The sequence below is a fragment of the Dryobates pubescens genome, chromosome 9 (assembly GCF_014839835.1).
Source record: "Dryobates pubescens isolate bDryPub1 chromosome 9, bDryPub1.pri, whole genome shotgun sequence".
In the NCBI taxonomy this organism is placed as follows: domain Eukaryota; kingdom Metazoa; phylum Chordata; class Aves; order Piciformes; family Picidae; genus Dryobates; species Dryobates pubescens.
The window spans coordinates 19907902-19923999 of NC_071620.1; the positions used below are offsets into that span (position 1 = coordinate 19907902).

At 43.4% G+C, this 16098-nt stretch overlaps 1 protein-coding gene across 1 annotated transcript in view; it reads right to left on the reverse strand.

The window, feature by feature from the left end:
• The window catches only part of RTTN (rotatin), an 81214-nt gene that overhangs the window by 52806 nt on the left and 12310 nt on the right, over positions 1–16098 (reverse strand). Inside the window, exons 9-20 of the mRNA XM_054164128.1 lie at positions 15485–15657; positions 12621–12736; positions 11348–11518; positions 8313–8525; positions 7464–7576; positions 5607–5733; positions 5213–5338; positions 2968–3084; positions 2184–2323; positions 1709–1880; positions 859–958; positions 159–247 (exon numbers count right to left, since the gene is read on the reverse strand). Coding sequence (XP_054020103.1) covers positions 159–247; positions 859–958; positions 1709–1880; positions 2184–2323; positions 2968–3084; positions 5213–5338; positions 5607–5733; positions 7464–7576; positions 8313–8525; positions 11348–11518; positions 12621–12736; positions 15485–15657 — 1657 coding nt within the window. The remainder of the gene's footprint in view (positions 1–158; positions 248–858; positions 959–1708; positions 1881–2183; positions 2324–2967; positions 3085–5212; positions 5339–5606; positions 5734–7463; positions 7577–8312; positions 8526–11347; positions 11519–12620; positions 12737–15484; positions 15658–16098) is intronic.

The window sequence follows — 16098 nt, forward strand, 5'->3', positions numbered from 1 at the left end:
TGCTTGAAATCTGTAACTAAATTTTAAAGGCATAGCCTAAACCCACCACACCACCCCTCAGATATTTAGAGACACTGATCAGATTCCCTCTCAGCCTTCTCTTCTCCAGACAGGGCTCTCAGTCTTTCTTCATAGCAGAGATGTTCCCTCAATCTTACCATGCCATCCACATGAATGCACTCATTGAGGTAAGCCAAAACCTTTTCTACCACACCCAACTTCTTCACAGCGCCATGCATTTTGGTATCTGTAGGGAAACAAACGGCAGTTAGAATCACTGCTTCTGCACCACCTTAAGATTAAACTTTTTTCTGTAACTTCACAAACTCTTCCTGTTGAAAATAAGTTTCCAAAATTGCCAGTTCACAGAATAAGTGCACATCTGGAGTCCTCAACACAGGAATCACACGGATCTGATGGGGCAAGCCCAGAGGAGGAACACAGAGATGATCAGGAGGCTGCAGAACCTCTCCTATAAGCACTGACTCAAGAGTATCTGACTTACCACTAGCAAAAAGTTTGAGGCACTCTTATTTCTGACAGAGATAACAAACTGGTGAATATTAAAAGAGAAAAGTAGAAGGAAAAAAACGCTTTTTCAGAGCTTACTGAATTCAGCTTACACCTTTATCACCCAGGAAAGTTGTTTCTTTTAAACAGTTAACCAATATTTCTGATTCCTGAGGGGAAAAAATAACAAAAAACTGTTTGGGCCTTTTTTTAGCATTAAAATTCTAGCCCAAGAAGTACATAAAAATTACAGAGTGCCTTTAGCCAGACATACAGCAAACCCAGCAACCCTGCAAGCTCTCACAATGGTCATCACATGAACACAAAGCTGCTGAACAATGATTTTACCTTCTACAATGACAGCCAGCTGGTCAGCTGCAGACTTGCGTAAAGGTAGGTCAACAGCAGCTGAAGTCAAGATGGCATAAAGCTTCTCAACAGTTTCTGACTGGAAGGAAAACTACATTAGATTTACATCCAGCATGGTGTTATCAAATAAGGTAACCAGCCAAGAAAGTATAAAATAAAAAGATCCAGTCCAAAGCAGGCCACAAAGATGAGCCAAGGGCTGGAGTACCTCTGCTATGAGGATAGGCTGAGGGAGCTGGGGTTGTTCAGCCTGGAAAAGAGATGATTCTGGGGCTACCTTAGAGCTGCCTTCCAATACCAGAAGGGATCCTACAGGAAGGCTGGAGAGGGCCTTTTCACAAGGATATCTAGCCACAGGACAAGGAGAAATGGTTTTAAGCTGAGGAAGAGCAGGGTTAGACTGGATCTGAGGAAGAAGTTCTTCAGTACAAGGGTGGTGAGACTCTGGAATAGGCTGCTCAGAGAGGTTGTGGATGCCTTCTCACTAAGGGTGTTCAAACACAGGTTGGATGAGGCCTTGAGCAAGCATGTCTAGTTCAGAGGTGTCCCTGCTTATGGCAGGGGTGCTGGGACATGACCTTTAAGTCCTTTACAACCCAAACCATTCTAAGACTCTATATTGAAAATTATTTGTGTTTGTGTCAGTATAAATTCATTCGGGGGGGGGGGGGAAGGCTCTATGTGAGAAAAAATAAATAAATCAGCCTATGCATGCAGAATTAAGTTGTAAACAGAACAGGCCTGTGGTGTTTTAAAGCAAATGGTGACTTGAGTGACTGAGCAGGTAGAAGAGTCAATCCATGACAATCTTAAGACAGAGTTTACTCACCTTAAATATCGATTCTCTTTTATGATCCAATTTTAGCTCAACAGCTTTTTCCAGAACAAACAAGTTTGCCATGCTGGAAAGCAGGCTGCCATGCAGATCTGGGCGTTTCAGCTTTGCATCTTCTTCATTCAACAGATGGAATGTTAGATGTTGAAGAGCTGAAGAACGAACCCTAAAGGAGTAAGCAGCAGAAAGAGTAAACAGATGAAGCCCCCCAACAAAGTGGAAAACTTTGGCTCTATAGTTAAGGATGAATTAGTTTATAATATTATCACAGTGTAGGGGGAAGTATTTACTCAGCTCAGTATTGATTAATCTGCCTTTCAAACCAATCCACTGCATTGGTTTTAAAAAGAAGAACACAGAACCACAGCATTGTATTTAACTTGAGCAGCTCAAGTACATCTGTGCATAGCCCTTCTAAGTGACAGGATAAGGTATTGTTGTCATCAGAAACCTGCAGGCTGTCACTTACAGCTGCTTTTTGGAGAAGAGAAGACGCAGAGCAGCTCGTAGCCTAGGAGTTGTAGGGAGAATACCCGCTCCTTTGCCAGAAGGTGTCTCACTCAGCATAAGGATGCATTTACCCAGCACATCTTTTGTGTCAGCATAACCCTAAAACAAATAACAACAAACAAAGATTTACAGCATTAAAAAAAATAAAATCTAGTTACTAACTTAGTAAATTAGACAAAGGAATTCATTCCCTTTTTTTTACAGGGTTTCATAAAGGATACATTGGGTTGGAAGGAATCCTCAAATGGCATCTTGTCCAGCCCCTCTGCAGTCAGCAGGGACCCTTCCAACTAGATCAGGCCACCCAGGGCCACAGCAAGTTGGATCTTGATTGAATGATTCCAGGGACAGGGCTTCAACCACATCCCTGGGCAGCCTGTTGCAGTATTTCACCACTCTCATTGTGCAGAACTTCCTCCTGAGATCCAACCTAAACCCACCTTGCCCAGTTACCTTAAATTACTGGAGTTAGTAACCTCTATACTAAATCAAGTAAAAAAAAAAATCCTATATACTTTTTTCCCCCCTGCATTTTATGAATGTTTTACTAAAATCTAAAATACAGGGTTTTTAAAATAGATGAGAAGGAAATAAGATTCTGTGATGAAAGGTCCCATTGCTCTTAAATTAGTAAGTCAGTGGACTGAATCATTTAGTCACTAAAGATGAAGGACTTTTTTCTGTTACTATTTTCTTTCTTACATTTCATGCATCAAATTTAGACCAAAGTACTTAAGAAGTACCTGCAAAACAGGAATGACAGGACAGAGGGCCTCAACAAACTTGTTCCAAGTCAATCCTTCCATCACTAATCGTCCCTGCAACAGGTGCAGCAGAATGGCCTTGGCTGTAGAGTTTACCTGCTCACAACCAAAGAAATTAATGCAACCATGGATGTGTCTAAGACACTTTGTCGGTGCTGTAACTGGAAAGGTTATAAAAAACATCTCAAAGATAAAAGATCTACAGACACAATATTGTCACTACAAAATGGCCCTTTTAAATTCATAGAATCCCAGAATGGCTCAGGTTGGAAGGGACCTCAGAGATCATCTACTCCAACCTCCCCACCATAGGCAGGGACACCTCTCAAGTAGACTTGGCTGCTCAAGGCCTCACCCAGCCAGGCCTTGAACACCCCCAGGGAGGAGGCATCCACAACCTTCCCCACCACCTACCTTTGGCAGCTGAAAACCTGCACTTTATGACTGAACTAAAAATCCTCTCACCCCAGGCAACAGGAGCAGCCTTTAATAATATCAGTCTATCCTAGCTTTAAGGGACAAGGCAAATCTTAAGCCCAGCCTCAGAATACAAAGTTCTTCTCAATTGCTTCTCCTTGTCACATGCCTCAAAAAGATGAAACTGATGCTTTATGAAAACTTAAGTAGCAGATATACAGCCAAGAAGTAAAACAAAACATGCCTGGATATGACCTTCATTATCTAGTTTGTTAGAATCATAAGGAGAAGGGCATTAGAAGATAAAGGGAACCAAATGAGATCATTTTGCAAACATGCATTCTCCGTCTCCATGAATTAATAAATTTAGTGTCAGCTGAAGCCTATTTGTTATGCTTCACAAATCACTAAATAAGGCACCCAAGAAAGAAATCAAAATAAATGCTTTCCCTGGAAAAAGACACATTAGCAAGTACAAATACAAAGCACATTATCTGAGATATTTAATTCTTTCTAAAAAATGCTAACATGAAAAAAACAAACAACAATCACTTCTAAATGGAATTGTGCAGAGGAGTGTGTTTAACAAAAATCACCTCTTTCAGGAAACAAGCTGGAAAAAACCCTGAAGTTGTTTGTCAACGTTCTTCCCTCTCTGCCCATAGAGGGCCTTACAGAGCAGCTATAAAGTACTCACAAATAATCTAAAGAGTCCCCACCCCCCCGCCCCAAGAACTGCCTACTTAGCTTTATAAGCTAGGAGATCATAGAATCACAGAATGCTTTGGATTGCAAGGGACCTCCAAAGGGCATTTAGTCCAACCTCCCCTACAGTCAGCAGGGACATCCTCCACTAGATCAGGTTGCTCAGAGACTTGTCCAGCCTCACCTTGAAAATCTCCATGGATGGGGCCTCAAACACCTCCCTGGGTAGCCTGTTGCAGTATTCCAGCACCCCCATGTTACAGAGCTTGTTCCTAACGTCCAATCTCAATCTGCTCTTCTCTCATTCCAAACCATTACCCCTCACCCTGTCACTGCAGGCCTTTGGGAACAGTCCCTCTGCAGCCTTCTTGTAGCCCCTTTCAGGTACTGGAAGGGTCCTATAAGGTCTCCCTGGAGCCTTCTCTTCTCTAGGCTGAACAACCCCAGCTCCCTCAACCTGTCTTCGTAGCAGAGGTGCTCCAGCCCCCTGATGATTTTTGTGGCCTTCCTCTGGACCCACTCCATCAGGTCTATGTACTTTCTGTGTTGAGGGCACCAGAGCTGGACATGGTGGATCTATGTCAAGCACTCATGCATACAAATGAACACAATAGAAACTGGTCCTGTTTTAGAATACTATAGAACACTTCTACAACAGCCAGCTCATTACATTTAAACACAGGTGTGGTTGCTGTGATAGAAAACACTGGTGTAGCACAGATATTGCAGATTTAAAATGTCTTTTTTGCTCCTCAACCAACACATGCACTTCAGAGGTCATCCCTCCTTCACAAGAACTTGAGACTTCAGGTTTTCCATGAATGAAAAGCACCTTCCATACTATTTCATCACCTCTACATTTTATTAAGGCTCAATGTATTTCATTTCTCATTGGTCTTCATTACATTTAATAGCATCCAATGCTTAGAATATTGTTTTGTCTCAATTCATCATTAAAAAGCCTTTCAGTTGACTACAGCTTCACTGTTTGCATAGGTTTCTATATCCAAGAAACCAGGTAAACCTCAGACCACCAAGGACAATTATCAACACATACTTGGTGTGCATATCAACTAATAAACACAGCTATTAAACACAGTACCTCGTTCTTCTCTTCCTGAAGGCCAAAGGTACAGATCTCATACAACACTTTTGGCTGCAGAAGGAAATGTACTCCATGACAGGCTGAAGACCCAGGCTTGGCAACATTATGAATACCTAAACAGTCCTGCAGTAGAAAGAAAAACTTCTTAGTTTTACAATTCACAGAAACACAGAATGTTAGGGGTTGGAAGGGACCTTGAAAGATCATCCAGTCCAACCCCCCTGCCAGAGCAGGACCACCTAGAGTAGGTCACATAGAAATGAATCTTTACTGAACACTTGGGGTGTTGCACTAAGTAATCATAGAATCTTAGAATGGCCTAGGCTGGAAGAGACCTTGGAGATCATCCAATTCAACCTCCCTGTCATGGGCTGTAAAGATTAGTTCTAACCTTAACCACTTCCAAGCAGCACCGATAGGCTTCAGCTTTTATATTTGGCAAAGGATGAGACAGTAGGCGAAGAAGCACCTTCTGACCCTCAGTCTGGAGCAACAAGTTAGTCTCAGCAGACTTCCAACTGAAAAATGAGAAATAAGTAATTTAAGTATATATTTTACAATACCCAAAGCTGTCCACGTATATTTTCCTCCTAAACTTCAGGATAATCTGTGAAAAACACTTCCTGGAAACATATTTGACAGAAGTCCAGAGATCAAAATATATTTTCCAATATCATACTGTTAGTCATGTCATAGAATGTTAGGGGTTGGAAGGGACCTCTAGAGATCATCCATTCCAACCCCCTGCCAGAGCAGGATCACCTAGAGCAGGCCATACAGGAACATATCCAGGCAGGTTTGGAAAGTCTCCAAAGGAGACTGCACAACCTCTCTGGGCAGCCTGCTCCAGGGCTCCAGCACCCTCACAGTAAAGGTGGAACAACCTGGGTTCCAGCTTGTTCCTGTTGATCCTTGTCCTATTACTGGACACCACCACAAAGAGCCTGGCACCTTCATCCTGACACCCACCCCTCAGATATTTAGAGACACTCAAAAGATCCTTTCTCAGCCTTCTCCTCTCCAGACTAAACAGCCCCAGGGCCCTCAGACTTTCTTCATAGCAGAGATGTTCAAGTGTCTTCATCATCCTTGCAGCTCTCTGTTGGACTCTCTCCAGCAGATTCCTGTCTCTCTTCAACCGGAGAGCCAAAAACTGGATACACTATTGCAGGTGTGGTCTCAGCAGGGTAGAGTAGAGGGAGAAGAGAACCTTCCTAGACCTGCTGGACAATTGTTCTTGATGCACCCCAGGATCCCATTGACCTTCTTGGCCACAAGAGCACATTGCTGTCCCACGGAGCTACATTTATTTATCTTTTTGACTCAAGTAGATGATCAAAACACTTCTTTTCCCAAAATCCCTCCTCAAAAATCAGGAACCCAACAAACATTTTTTGGTCATCTGAAAACATAAAATTCTACTGAGCTTCAACAGCCTCCTTAGATATGCTTATGAAAAGGGATTCTGTGCTTCCAGGATTTTTCCTTGTAGAGGTGAAACTCCATCTCACTGCCACAACCTGAATTGATGGCAGTTAAAAACTTGAATTTCCTGTTGCCTGCAACAGTAATCAGCCAATAATTAATTCTAAAAACCATAAGAACACTGAAAAGTGTTTTGATGTTTCATAATTTAAAAACTTAGAGAGCTCTTCCCAGAAAAAATAAAAATCCCTAAAGTCAAATTGCAAATTAGGATAAAATGAAGATTTTTTGTGTGTGTGTTTCTAATTAAGTTACCAATAGAGAACTTTTCCAGGCACCACTGGGTGACTTAAATTTACCAGTTGGAGACATGGAAGATTTAAGAAGCAATAAAGGCATGCTGTTGGAATAAATGAGATTCCATTTTGGAACACACAGCACCTACACTCAAATAAGACCCTTTAAGATTTCCCAAAGTAAGGTAAAAGTAAGTTCCACCTATCCCCTTAGAAACAAGGAATTAAAAAGAAGTTTGGAAGCTAGGTGAGAGTGGTTTAAGGCTGCTTCTCTGTAAATCACAGACTAACTTTACTGGCAAAATCACAAAGGTTTAGACACAGCAAGAATGTAACGTTAGGTTTTCAGCAGCTGAAATTCCTTCTTGGAGAAATCCTCTACAGGATGACACAAATTATTTAGAAGAGACCTTTCAACAGTTCTTCAAACACAGGGAATAAACACATTTAGCTTCAACTTGGGAAACTTTATCCATAAAAAAGATGATATTTCCTCAAGTAGAAGTTTTAAATAGCAAGATACTCACAGATTAGAGCATAAGTGAATGCTTTCCTGAAGCAAGGGGAAGTGCTGATGGTAGGGTAAGCTACTAAAGGCCTGATCTGCCAATTCCACCAGTTCAGAAAGATTCTTCTGATCCTGAGAAGCAAAATTAAAGAAATCAATAATATTAATTACTAATATTAAAAGTATACAACTGTATTGCAGAATCATACAATTATAGAATATTAGGGGTTGGAAGGGACCTCCAGAGATCATCCAGTCCAACCCACACTGCCAAAGCAGAGCCACCTAGGGCAGGGAGCACAGGAAGACATCTGCTTGGGTATGAAAAGTCTCCAGAGAAGGAGACTCCACAATCTCTCTGGGCAGCCTGCTCCAGGGCTCTATCCAGCCTGGCCTTGAACACCTCCACAGAAGGGGCGTCCTCCCTGGGCAACCTGTTCCAGTGTTTTACCACCCCTCCAGTCTAAATCTGCCCTACTCAATCATTTCCCTCTTGTCCTGTCACTACAAACCCTTGTGAAAAGCCCCTTCCCCAGCTTTCTTGTAGGCCCCTTTCAGGTACTGGAAGGCTGCTCTAAGGTCTCCATGGAGCCTTCCCTTCTCCAGGCTCAATTCTCTGTTTCTACTTAGGATAAATTGGGTTTGTTTTGTTTAGGGCTTTTTTTGGTTTGGTTTGGTTTTGGTTTTTTTACAAACCTCATGAGCACTACTGGTGAAACCAAATCCAAATTAACCACATCATGCATGCCATGGAGCACTCATAGGCGTGGATTTTCATCAGCTATGCTAGGCTATAGGTTGCACCACAGAGAAAAGGGAGGAAGGAGATTTGCCTGCAGGAAACCTTTTATATAATAAAATCACAGACCTTCTTCTGAACTTCAGCCATAAAGCTACAAGTGCATTCCATTGAATATGCAGCTTCTGAAGCTTGTTTGTAAATCTTGTAGTCCTCAGTACTCATCTGCTCCAGGTAGGCTGCAATGGACTCCTGAATGTTTGGGTATTCCACAGAGAAAGGCACATCCAGAGAGAGAAGAAATAAAGCACTCAACAAACTCTTCTGTAAAACTTTATTTGCCTTTGAAAGAGAAAATAACTGTTAGAAAAACAGCCTGAAAATACAACAAACCAAATAGCGGCATCTGCACTCATTCAACAAGTACCAGGCCTGCCCATGGAAGGGAGGTTGGAGTAGATGGTCTCTCAGGTCCCTTCCAACCTAAGACGTTCTGTGACTCTATGAATCATTATCACTGTTACTTAAAATTATAGAAACACAGAGTAAATAAATTCTAGACAAAGTATTCCATTGTCTTATTATTATTATTGTTAAAAAGCGAGAGTTCATTAGATTTTAGTCTTACTGTTGGTCCTGTGACCAGCCACAGAAACTGTGTGAACTAGCCACAGCACTAGCAACCACATACACCGCTGGCCATGGTCCATTCACAGATTGCATGAGGTTGGAAAGGACCCAAAAAAGTCATCTTGTCCAATCCCCCTGCAGTCAGCAGGGACACTTCCAGCTAGATCAGTATGCCCTGGGCCACAGCAAGTCTGATCTTGAATGTCTTCAGGGATAGGGCCTCAACCACATCCCTGGGCAACCTGTTTCAGTATTTCACCACTCTCATTGTGCAGAGTGCACTCTCTGATGTCCATCCTAAACCCACCCTGCTCCAGTTTCAAACCTTCTAAACAGTCCCTCCCCAGCCCTCATGTAGGTCCCATTCAGATATCAAAATGCAGCTCTAAGGTCTCCCTGAAGCCTTCTCTTTTCAGGGTGAACAGCCCCAATTCTTTCAGCCTCTCTTTGTAGGACAAGTTCTCCAACCCTCTGACAATCTTTGTGGCCTCCTCTCCATCCACTCCATCAGGCCCATGTCTCTCCTGTGTTGGGGCTCCCACACCTGCACACAGAACTCCAGGTGAGGTCTCCCCAGAGCAAAGCAGAGGGGCAGGATCCCCTCCCTCCAACTCTGGCCAAGCTGCTTTTGATGCAGCCCAGGATGCTATTGGCACACACTGTTGGCTTAAGTCCAGCTTTTCACCCACGTGCACCCCCAAGTCCTTCTCTGCAAGGCTGCTCTCAACGTCATCATCTCCCAGCCTGGACTGATTTCCTGTCTAACCACCAGATGGCAGAGAATTCACAGACCACAATTTCTCTAATAAAAATGCTGCCTGCAAATGCACAGAATAACTTCACACACTGAGAAGCAGGAATTCTATTGCTGTTCTGGTTGTTTCTAGTACAAGTGCTCAATATTCCTACACACAAAAATTTGACCCGAAATACAATTTTTTTTAACTCCTGCCAAACACAGAATTGAAATCTTGCATTATGTGCATAGAAACATAGAAGACAAAAAAGATAAGGCATTAGATAAGTGTAAGAATACTGATTTGCAGTTAAAAGAGACTATTTCTGTTAATCGTGAAAGACAGTATTTGTGACTAAAGGTTTGCAAGTGAAAATCAAACAGCCACTCGGATTGAAAAACATCTAACAAAAGGAGCTGCACTGATATAGAAACTGATCCCAAGAAAGTGTAAACCCATCTAGGTTTGAACACATTCCAACACTTTCATCCCACAAAAAAATTCCAATCAGACTTCCCCTGTCTGAAATAAAAAGGAAAAACATTCCCAAGCAAGTTGTACAAGGGCTTGTAGTGATAGGATGAGAAGGAATGGATTGAAGCTTGAGGAAGGCAGATTGAGACTGGAGATGAGGAAAAAATTCTTGACAGTGAGCGTGGGGAGACACTGGAACAGGCTGTCCAGGGATGCTGTGGATGCCCTCTTCCTGGATGCATTCAAGGCCAGGCTGGATGAGGCCTTGAGCAACCTGGGCCAGTGGAAGGTGTCCCTGCACGTAGCAGGGGGATTGGAACTGGATGAACATCAGAGTCTCTTCCAACCCAAACCATTCTGTGAAGCTAAGAATTCGAGAGCTACAACTGAACTTCTTTACAGGAGCACTGGAAGGACATGAGAATGAAAATCACTATTATGTATGAAACATTAATTGCCTTCTGTATTCCATCAGGTTAGAAGTGGTGATTTTAAACATTATGTAATTTAAACATCATTCTAGTCTGACTTGCACTCATGCTGTGAAGGAGCAGGGGGCAGCAAAGCTTTGCAAACCATGCATCATAACAGAAAACACACTAAAGGAAAGACAACAATGAACTTCAAAAACTCCTTGAAGAGAAAGTATGTAAAATGTTGGGGGGGGTTAAGATTTAAAATCTGCAGAAGATTCTGCAGAATGCACTGATCACTGAAGAATGGACAGTTTCCTTTCTTGACTGTACACAAGAGGGACATGGAGCTGCTGGAGTGGGACCAGAAGAGGGCCACAAAGATGATCAGAGGGCTGGAACACCTATCCTGTGGGGACAAGCTGAAGGAATTGGGGCTGTTCAGCCTGGAGAGAAGAAGGCTCCAGGAAGATCTCAAAGCTACATTTCAGGCAACCTGAAGGCAACCTACAGGAAGGCTGGGGAGGGACTGTCTATAAGGGCTTGCAGCAATAGGATGAAAGGCAATGGTTTGAAACTGAAGCATTTAGGTTGGACATCAGGAGGAAGTTATGCACAATGAGGGTGGTGAGACACCAGAACAGATTGCCCAGAGCCCAGGTTGAGGCTCTGTCCCTAAAGACATTCAAGATCAGACTTGCTGTGGCCCAGGGCACACTGATCTAGCTGTAAGTGTCCCTGCTGACTGCAGGGGGGTTGTACAAGATGCCCTTTGAGGGTCCCTTGTAACCCGATGCAATCAGTGAACCAACCAATGTGAATTAGATGAATTTCTCTGGTGGATGCTTTCAAGTTGTTAATCACAACTGGCAAACCAAAACAAAAGTACTTCTCATTGGTGCTAGCTTACCTTTTCTACAGGGACCAGGGTCTGCAGCAGTCTAACAGTGAAGAGTGAAATGCTGTTAAATGCCATTCTGTGATGCACCAACATCACCTCGGGCTGCTCTGCACTGATATTGCTTTTGTGATATAAAATAGTTTCTCCAAGCAAACCCAAGACCAGGAGCAGCTTCCCTTTCTGCAAACAAAAATCAGAACTACAATCATTTCATTAGCAATCATTGCAACATCACTGCACAGTCACAGTGTTTGTAGAGCACCCAAAGCAGCAGACAGTTACACCAAACGCTTCTAAAATGCAGAAAGGGTACAAAAAGCACAGGGTGGCTTTTTTTCAGTCTGGAAAAGAAAAGGCTGAGGGGGAGCTCATCAATGCTTAGCAATCCTTACAGAGTGGGTGTCAGGAGAATGGGACCCAAAACATTCTATGAGTCTATGGTTGACTAAATAAGTCTACCACCATTTGCATGAATTCTAACTTCAATCATATGCACAGAAGACCACACTTCTCTAGTGTTCGAACAAGTTGCAGTTTGCATCTCTAGCATGTTTGCTACATGCTGCCTTACATTTCACAGAATCACTAAGGCTGGAAAAGACCTCTAAGATCATCAAGTCCATCTGTTACCCAACTACAATTACCACTTAACTAGATCCTGAAGCACCACAGCTACAGCTTCTTGAACACCTCCAAGGATAGTGACTCCACCATCACCATGGGCAGGCTGTGTCAACACCTCCTGCAGCAAAGAAATTTTTCCTAATATCCAACCTTAGCCTCCCCTGGCACAACTCACCCTGTGAGAAAATACCAACCCCAGCCTCACTCCAACCTCCTTTCAGGGAGTTGTAGAGATTAATGAGGTCTCCCCTCAGACTTCTCTTCTCCAGACTGAGCAACCCCAGCTGCCTCAGCTGCTCTCAGTATAACACTCTCCAAAACCCCCACCAGCCTTGCTGCTACTCCCTGGACACCCTCCAGCACCTCAGTGTCTTTCCCATCCTGTGGCACCCAGAACTGAACCCAGTACTCAAGCTGTGACCTCACCAGGGCACACAGGGGCACCATCACTTCCCTACTCCTGCTGGACACATCATCTGGTAAAAGATATTTTTTTTCATTATTTGCCACTGCTAGAACCAGCAATAAACTATTTCAGCTTTTCCAAAGGGTAGGCTCAGCAGAAGATCAGATTTGTAGATGAATCACTGCAGAAAATGTCAGGGGCTTATAAAAGCAGCCTGTTAAATATGGCTGAGCAAAGCCTAAAGCATCTTACCAATTCCAAGGCAAAAAGGCTATCCTCTTCCCAAACACTGTCAGAAATAGCATCACCAATAAGGAACATGTCTTCAACCAGCAATTCTAGAGCTGCCATTGTCACTCTCCTACTGCCTAGGAATACAAATGAGAGAAGAAATTCAAACACAGCCAAAACATTGTGATGTTCAGAAAACAGCATTTGGAAAAAGGGATTATTCTAAATCCAAACTGTGGTATTTTAATTGTCCAAGATGCTTTTACCAAACTAATGCTAATGACTCTCAACAACCAACAAAGAGACAGAGATGTACTGGAGAGAGCCCAATGGAGAGCTATGAGGATGATGATGCAGGGACATGAACATTGCTGCTATGAAAAAAGGCTGAGACCCCTGGGGCTGTTTGGTCCAGAGGAGAGAAGGCTGAGAGGGGTTCTATCAATGTCTACAAATATTTGAGGGGTAGGTGTCAGGATAAAGGTGCCAGGATCTGTTTGGTGGTGCCCAGTGACAGGACAAGGAATAACAGGGATAAGCTAGAACACAGGAAGTTCCACCTTAACAGGAGAAGAAATTTCTTTTTTGTGAGGGTTCTGGAGCCCTGGAGCAGGCTGCCCAGAGAGGTTGTGGAGTCTCCTTCTCTGGAGACTTTCCAAATCTGCCTGGATGTGTTCCTGTGTGGCCTGCTCTAGGTGATCTTGCTCTGGCAGGGGGTTGGACTGGATGATCTTTCAAGGTCCCTTCCAACCCCTAACATTCTGTGATTCTACAAGGATCATTAAGGGTCTTGAACATCTCAGCTGTGAATAAAGACTAAGAGACCTGGCATTGTTTATGCTGGAGACAGCTAAGGGAGATCTTATTGCTCTCTACAACTACCTGAAAGGAGGTTGCAGTGAGGCTGGTGTTAGTCTCTTCTCCCAAGTAACTAGAGATAGGATGAGAGGAAATAGGCTGAAGTTGTGCCAGGAGAGGGTTAGGTTGGAGATTAGGAAAAAATCCTTTGCTGAAGGAGTGGTGAGGAGCTGGAACAGGCTACCCAGGGAGGTGGTGGAGTCACCATCTCTGAAGGTGTTCAAGAAGCTGGTGCTTCAGGATCTAGTTTAGTGGTCATGGTAATTGGTAGTTAGCCTCCCCCTAATGCCCCCAGAGAAAACAGAGGAGTAGCAGTCAAGGGCTAGAAGGTTTCATGAAGAATAAAGCAGAATACCTGGAGCCAGGCCAGATATTTTCAACCTCACACAACAGAGAATGCCAAAACTGTCTGGCATCCTAGAGAACCATATGGTGACAGTTTCCCCCCAAATACTCCATTTAGTGCAACTGTTAGCTTAGTTACTTGTTGCTGCTATGTTTCTATTCCAAACCATGGATGAATTTCACACAACATTGTTGAGTTTCCAATTTAGTTTCTAACATCACAATTCTGCATCCTTGGAAATCTGTTTTTAAAAGGCAAGGTCTATTGCTTGTTAAGACTGAACATACATTTCTATTCTTTGCAGATTTTTCACTGTAGAAGCCTTGATGGGGAAAAATATCTCTGTACCTGGCTATATCTGTAGTGACAATGACCACAGCCCAAGTGATCTGCTCTGACTGAGCATATGGCAGAGAATGGCACAAGGCCTTTTTGAAAGCTTCCTATTTCTTCTCTCACAGAAGTGCTGTTTTCCATTTATTTTGGGCAAGGCTTTGTTGATTTGAACAGTTTGTCTGAAAATTCCAATTATCGTGCAAACTCCTGAGCAAATTTCCATGCTGAAAGTACTTGAAAGGTGACTTAGTAAATTTCTCCATTATAGTGTAAGTAATAAACAATGCTGGGGTCCTTTTTAAAAAGCACAAATCCAGCCTGGGTGCAAAGTGGGTTTGGAATAGCCCTGAAGAAAGAGAGTTAGGAGAGTTGGTTGATGAGAAGCTTCCCAGGAGCCAGCAGTGCTCTCACGCAGTCCAGAGGGCAGCTGTGTGCTGGGCTGCAGCCAGAGGAGTGTGGGCAGCAGGGTAAGAGAAGGGATTCTGCCTCTTGACTCCACTCTGCTGAGATCTCATCTCCAATCCTGCCTCCAGTTCTGGTGTCCCCATCAGGAGGACACAAAGCTGCTGGAGAGAGTCCAGAGGAGGTCACAAAGATGATCCAAGGGGCTGGAGCACCACTGCTGTGAGGATAGGCTGAGGGAGCTGGGGGTGTTCAGCCTGAAGAAGAGAAGACTCCAGGAAGACCTAATAGAAGCCTTCTAATGCCAGAAGGGATCCTCCAGGAAGGCTGCAGAGGGACTGTTTGCAAAGGCCTGCAGTGATTTGATGAGGGGCAATGGTTTGAAATGACAGCAGAGCAGATTTAGATTGTATGTGAGGAACAAGTTCTCCACCATGAGGGTGGTGGAACACTGCAACAGATTGCCCGGGGAGGTAGCTGAGGTCCAATTGCTGGAGATGGTCAAGGTCAGGCTAGAAAAGGCTCTGAGCAACCTGATCTACTGGAGGATGGCCCTGCTGACTGCAACGGGGTGGACTAGATGACCTTTGGAAGTCCTTTCCAACCCAAACCATTCTATGATTCCATCACTCTCTGATTTCATCCAGCCACACAATTTTCCCACCACAGACTTACTTCATCCTACCACTACCACTACTACCCATCATCAGTAAAAGACACCTGAAACTTCTGTAGCAACTCTGAATATCAACCAGAAGATTCAAGCTTCATGATCTGAACAAAGCCCCAGGGAAAGAACTCTTATAACTAGCTGCAGTATATCAATAATCATTTGTACCTTATTTATTTATGGTACTCACTTAACATTACCAACTACTTCAGAGGTTTGTACTAAAGGTTGGAAGGATATAGAAGTCAAATACTCAATGCAAAGCTTTCTCACCTGTTCTTAGAAGAGGTATTGCACTTTCCAAGATGGCAACACAGAACTGAGGCAGGCTAAGCTGCTTCATCTGTAATTCCAAAGTGTCCTCATTTTCAATAGCTGACAGGTCCACATGTCCTACATCAAGTGGGGAATGCAGAGAGATTCTGGAGTTTGCATTTACTTGAGTACTGTTTCCACTTACAAAAACAAACAAAACAAAAGAAACAAAGAGACAAAGTTAATTCTTGCAAAGAGAAAACTCAAGCACATATTGATGTACAGGAACTTATTGAGAAGGCTCCAGGAAGACCTTAGAGTGGCCCTCCAGTACCTAAAGGTGGTCTACAACAAAGCTGGGGAGGGACTTTTTACAAGGCCTTGTAGGGATAGAGTGAGAGGGAATGGACTGAAGCTTGAGAAGGGCAGATTTAGACTAGAGATTAGAAAGAAATTCTTTAGATTGAGGGTGGGGAGACACTGGAATAGGTTGCCCAGGGAGGTGGTGGAAGCAGGGGGCTTGGAACTAGATGATTTCTAAGGTCCTTTCCAACCTAAACCATTCTACAAACCCATGTTAAAAACAACAACAAGCAGTTTAATGACCTCCTTCCTTAATGCATAACCTTTCT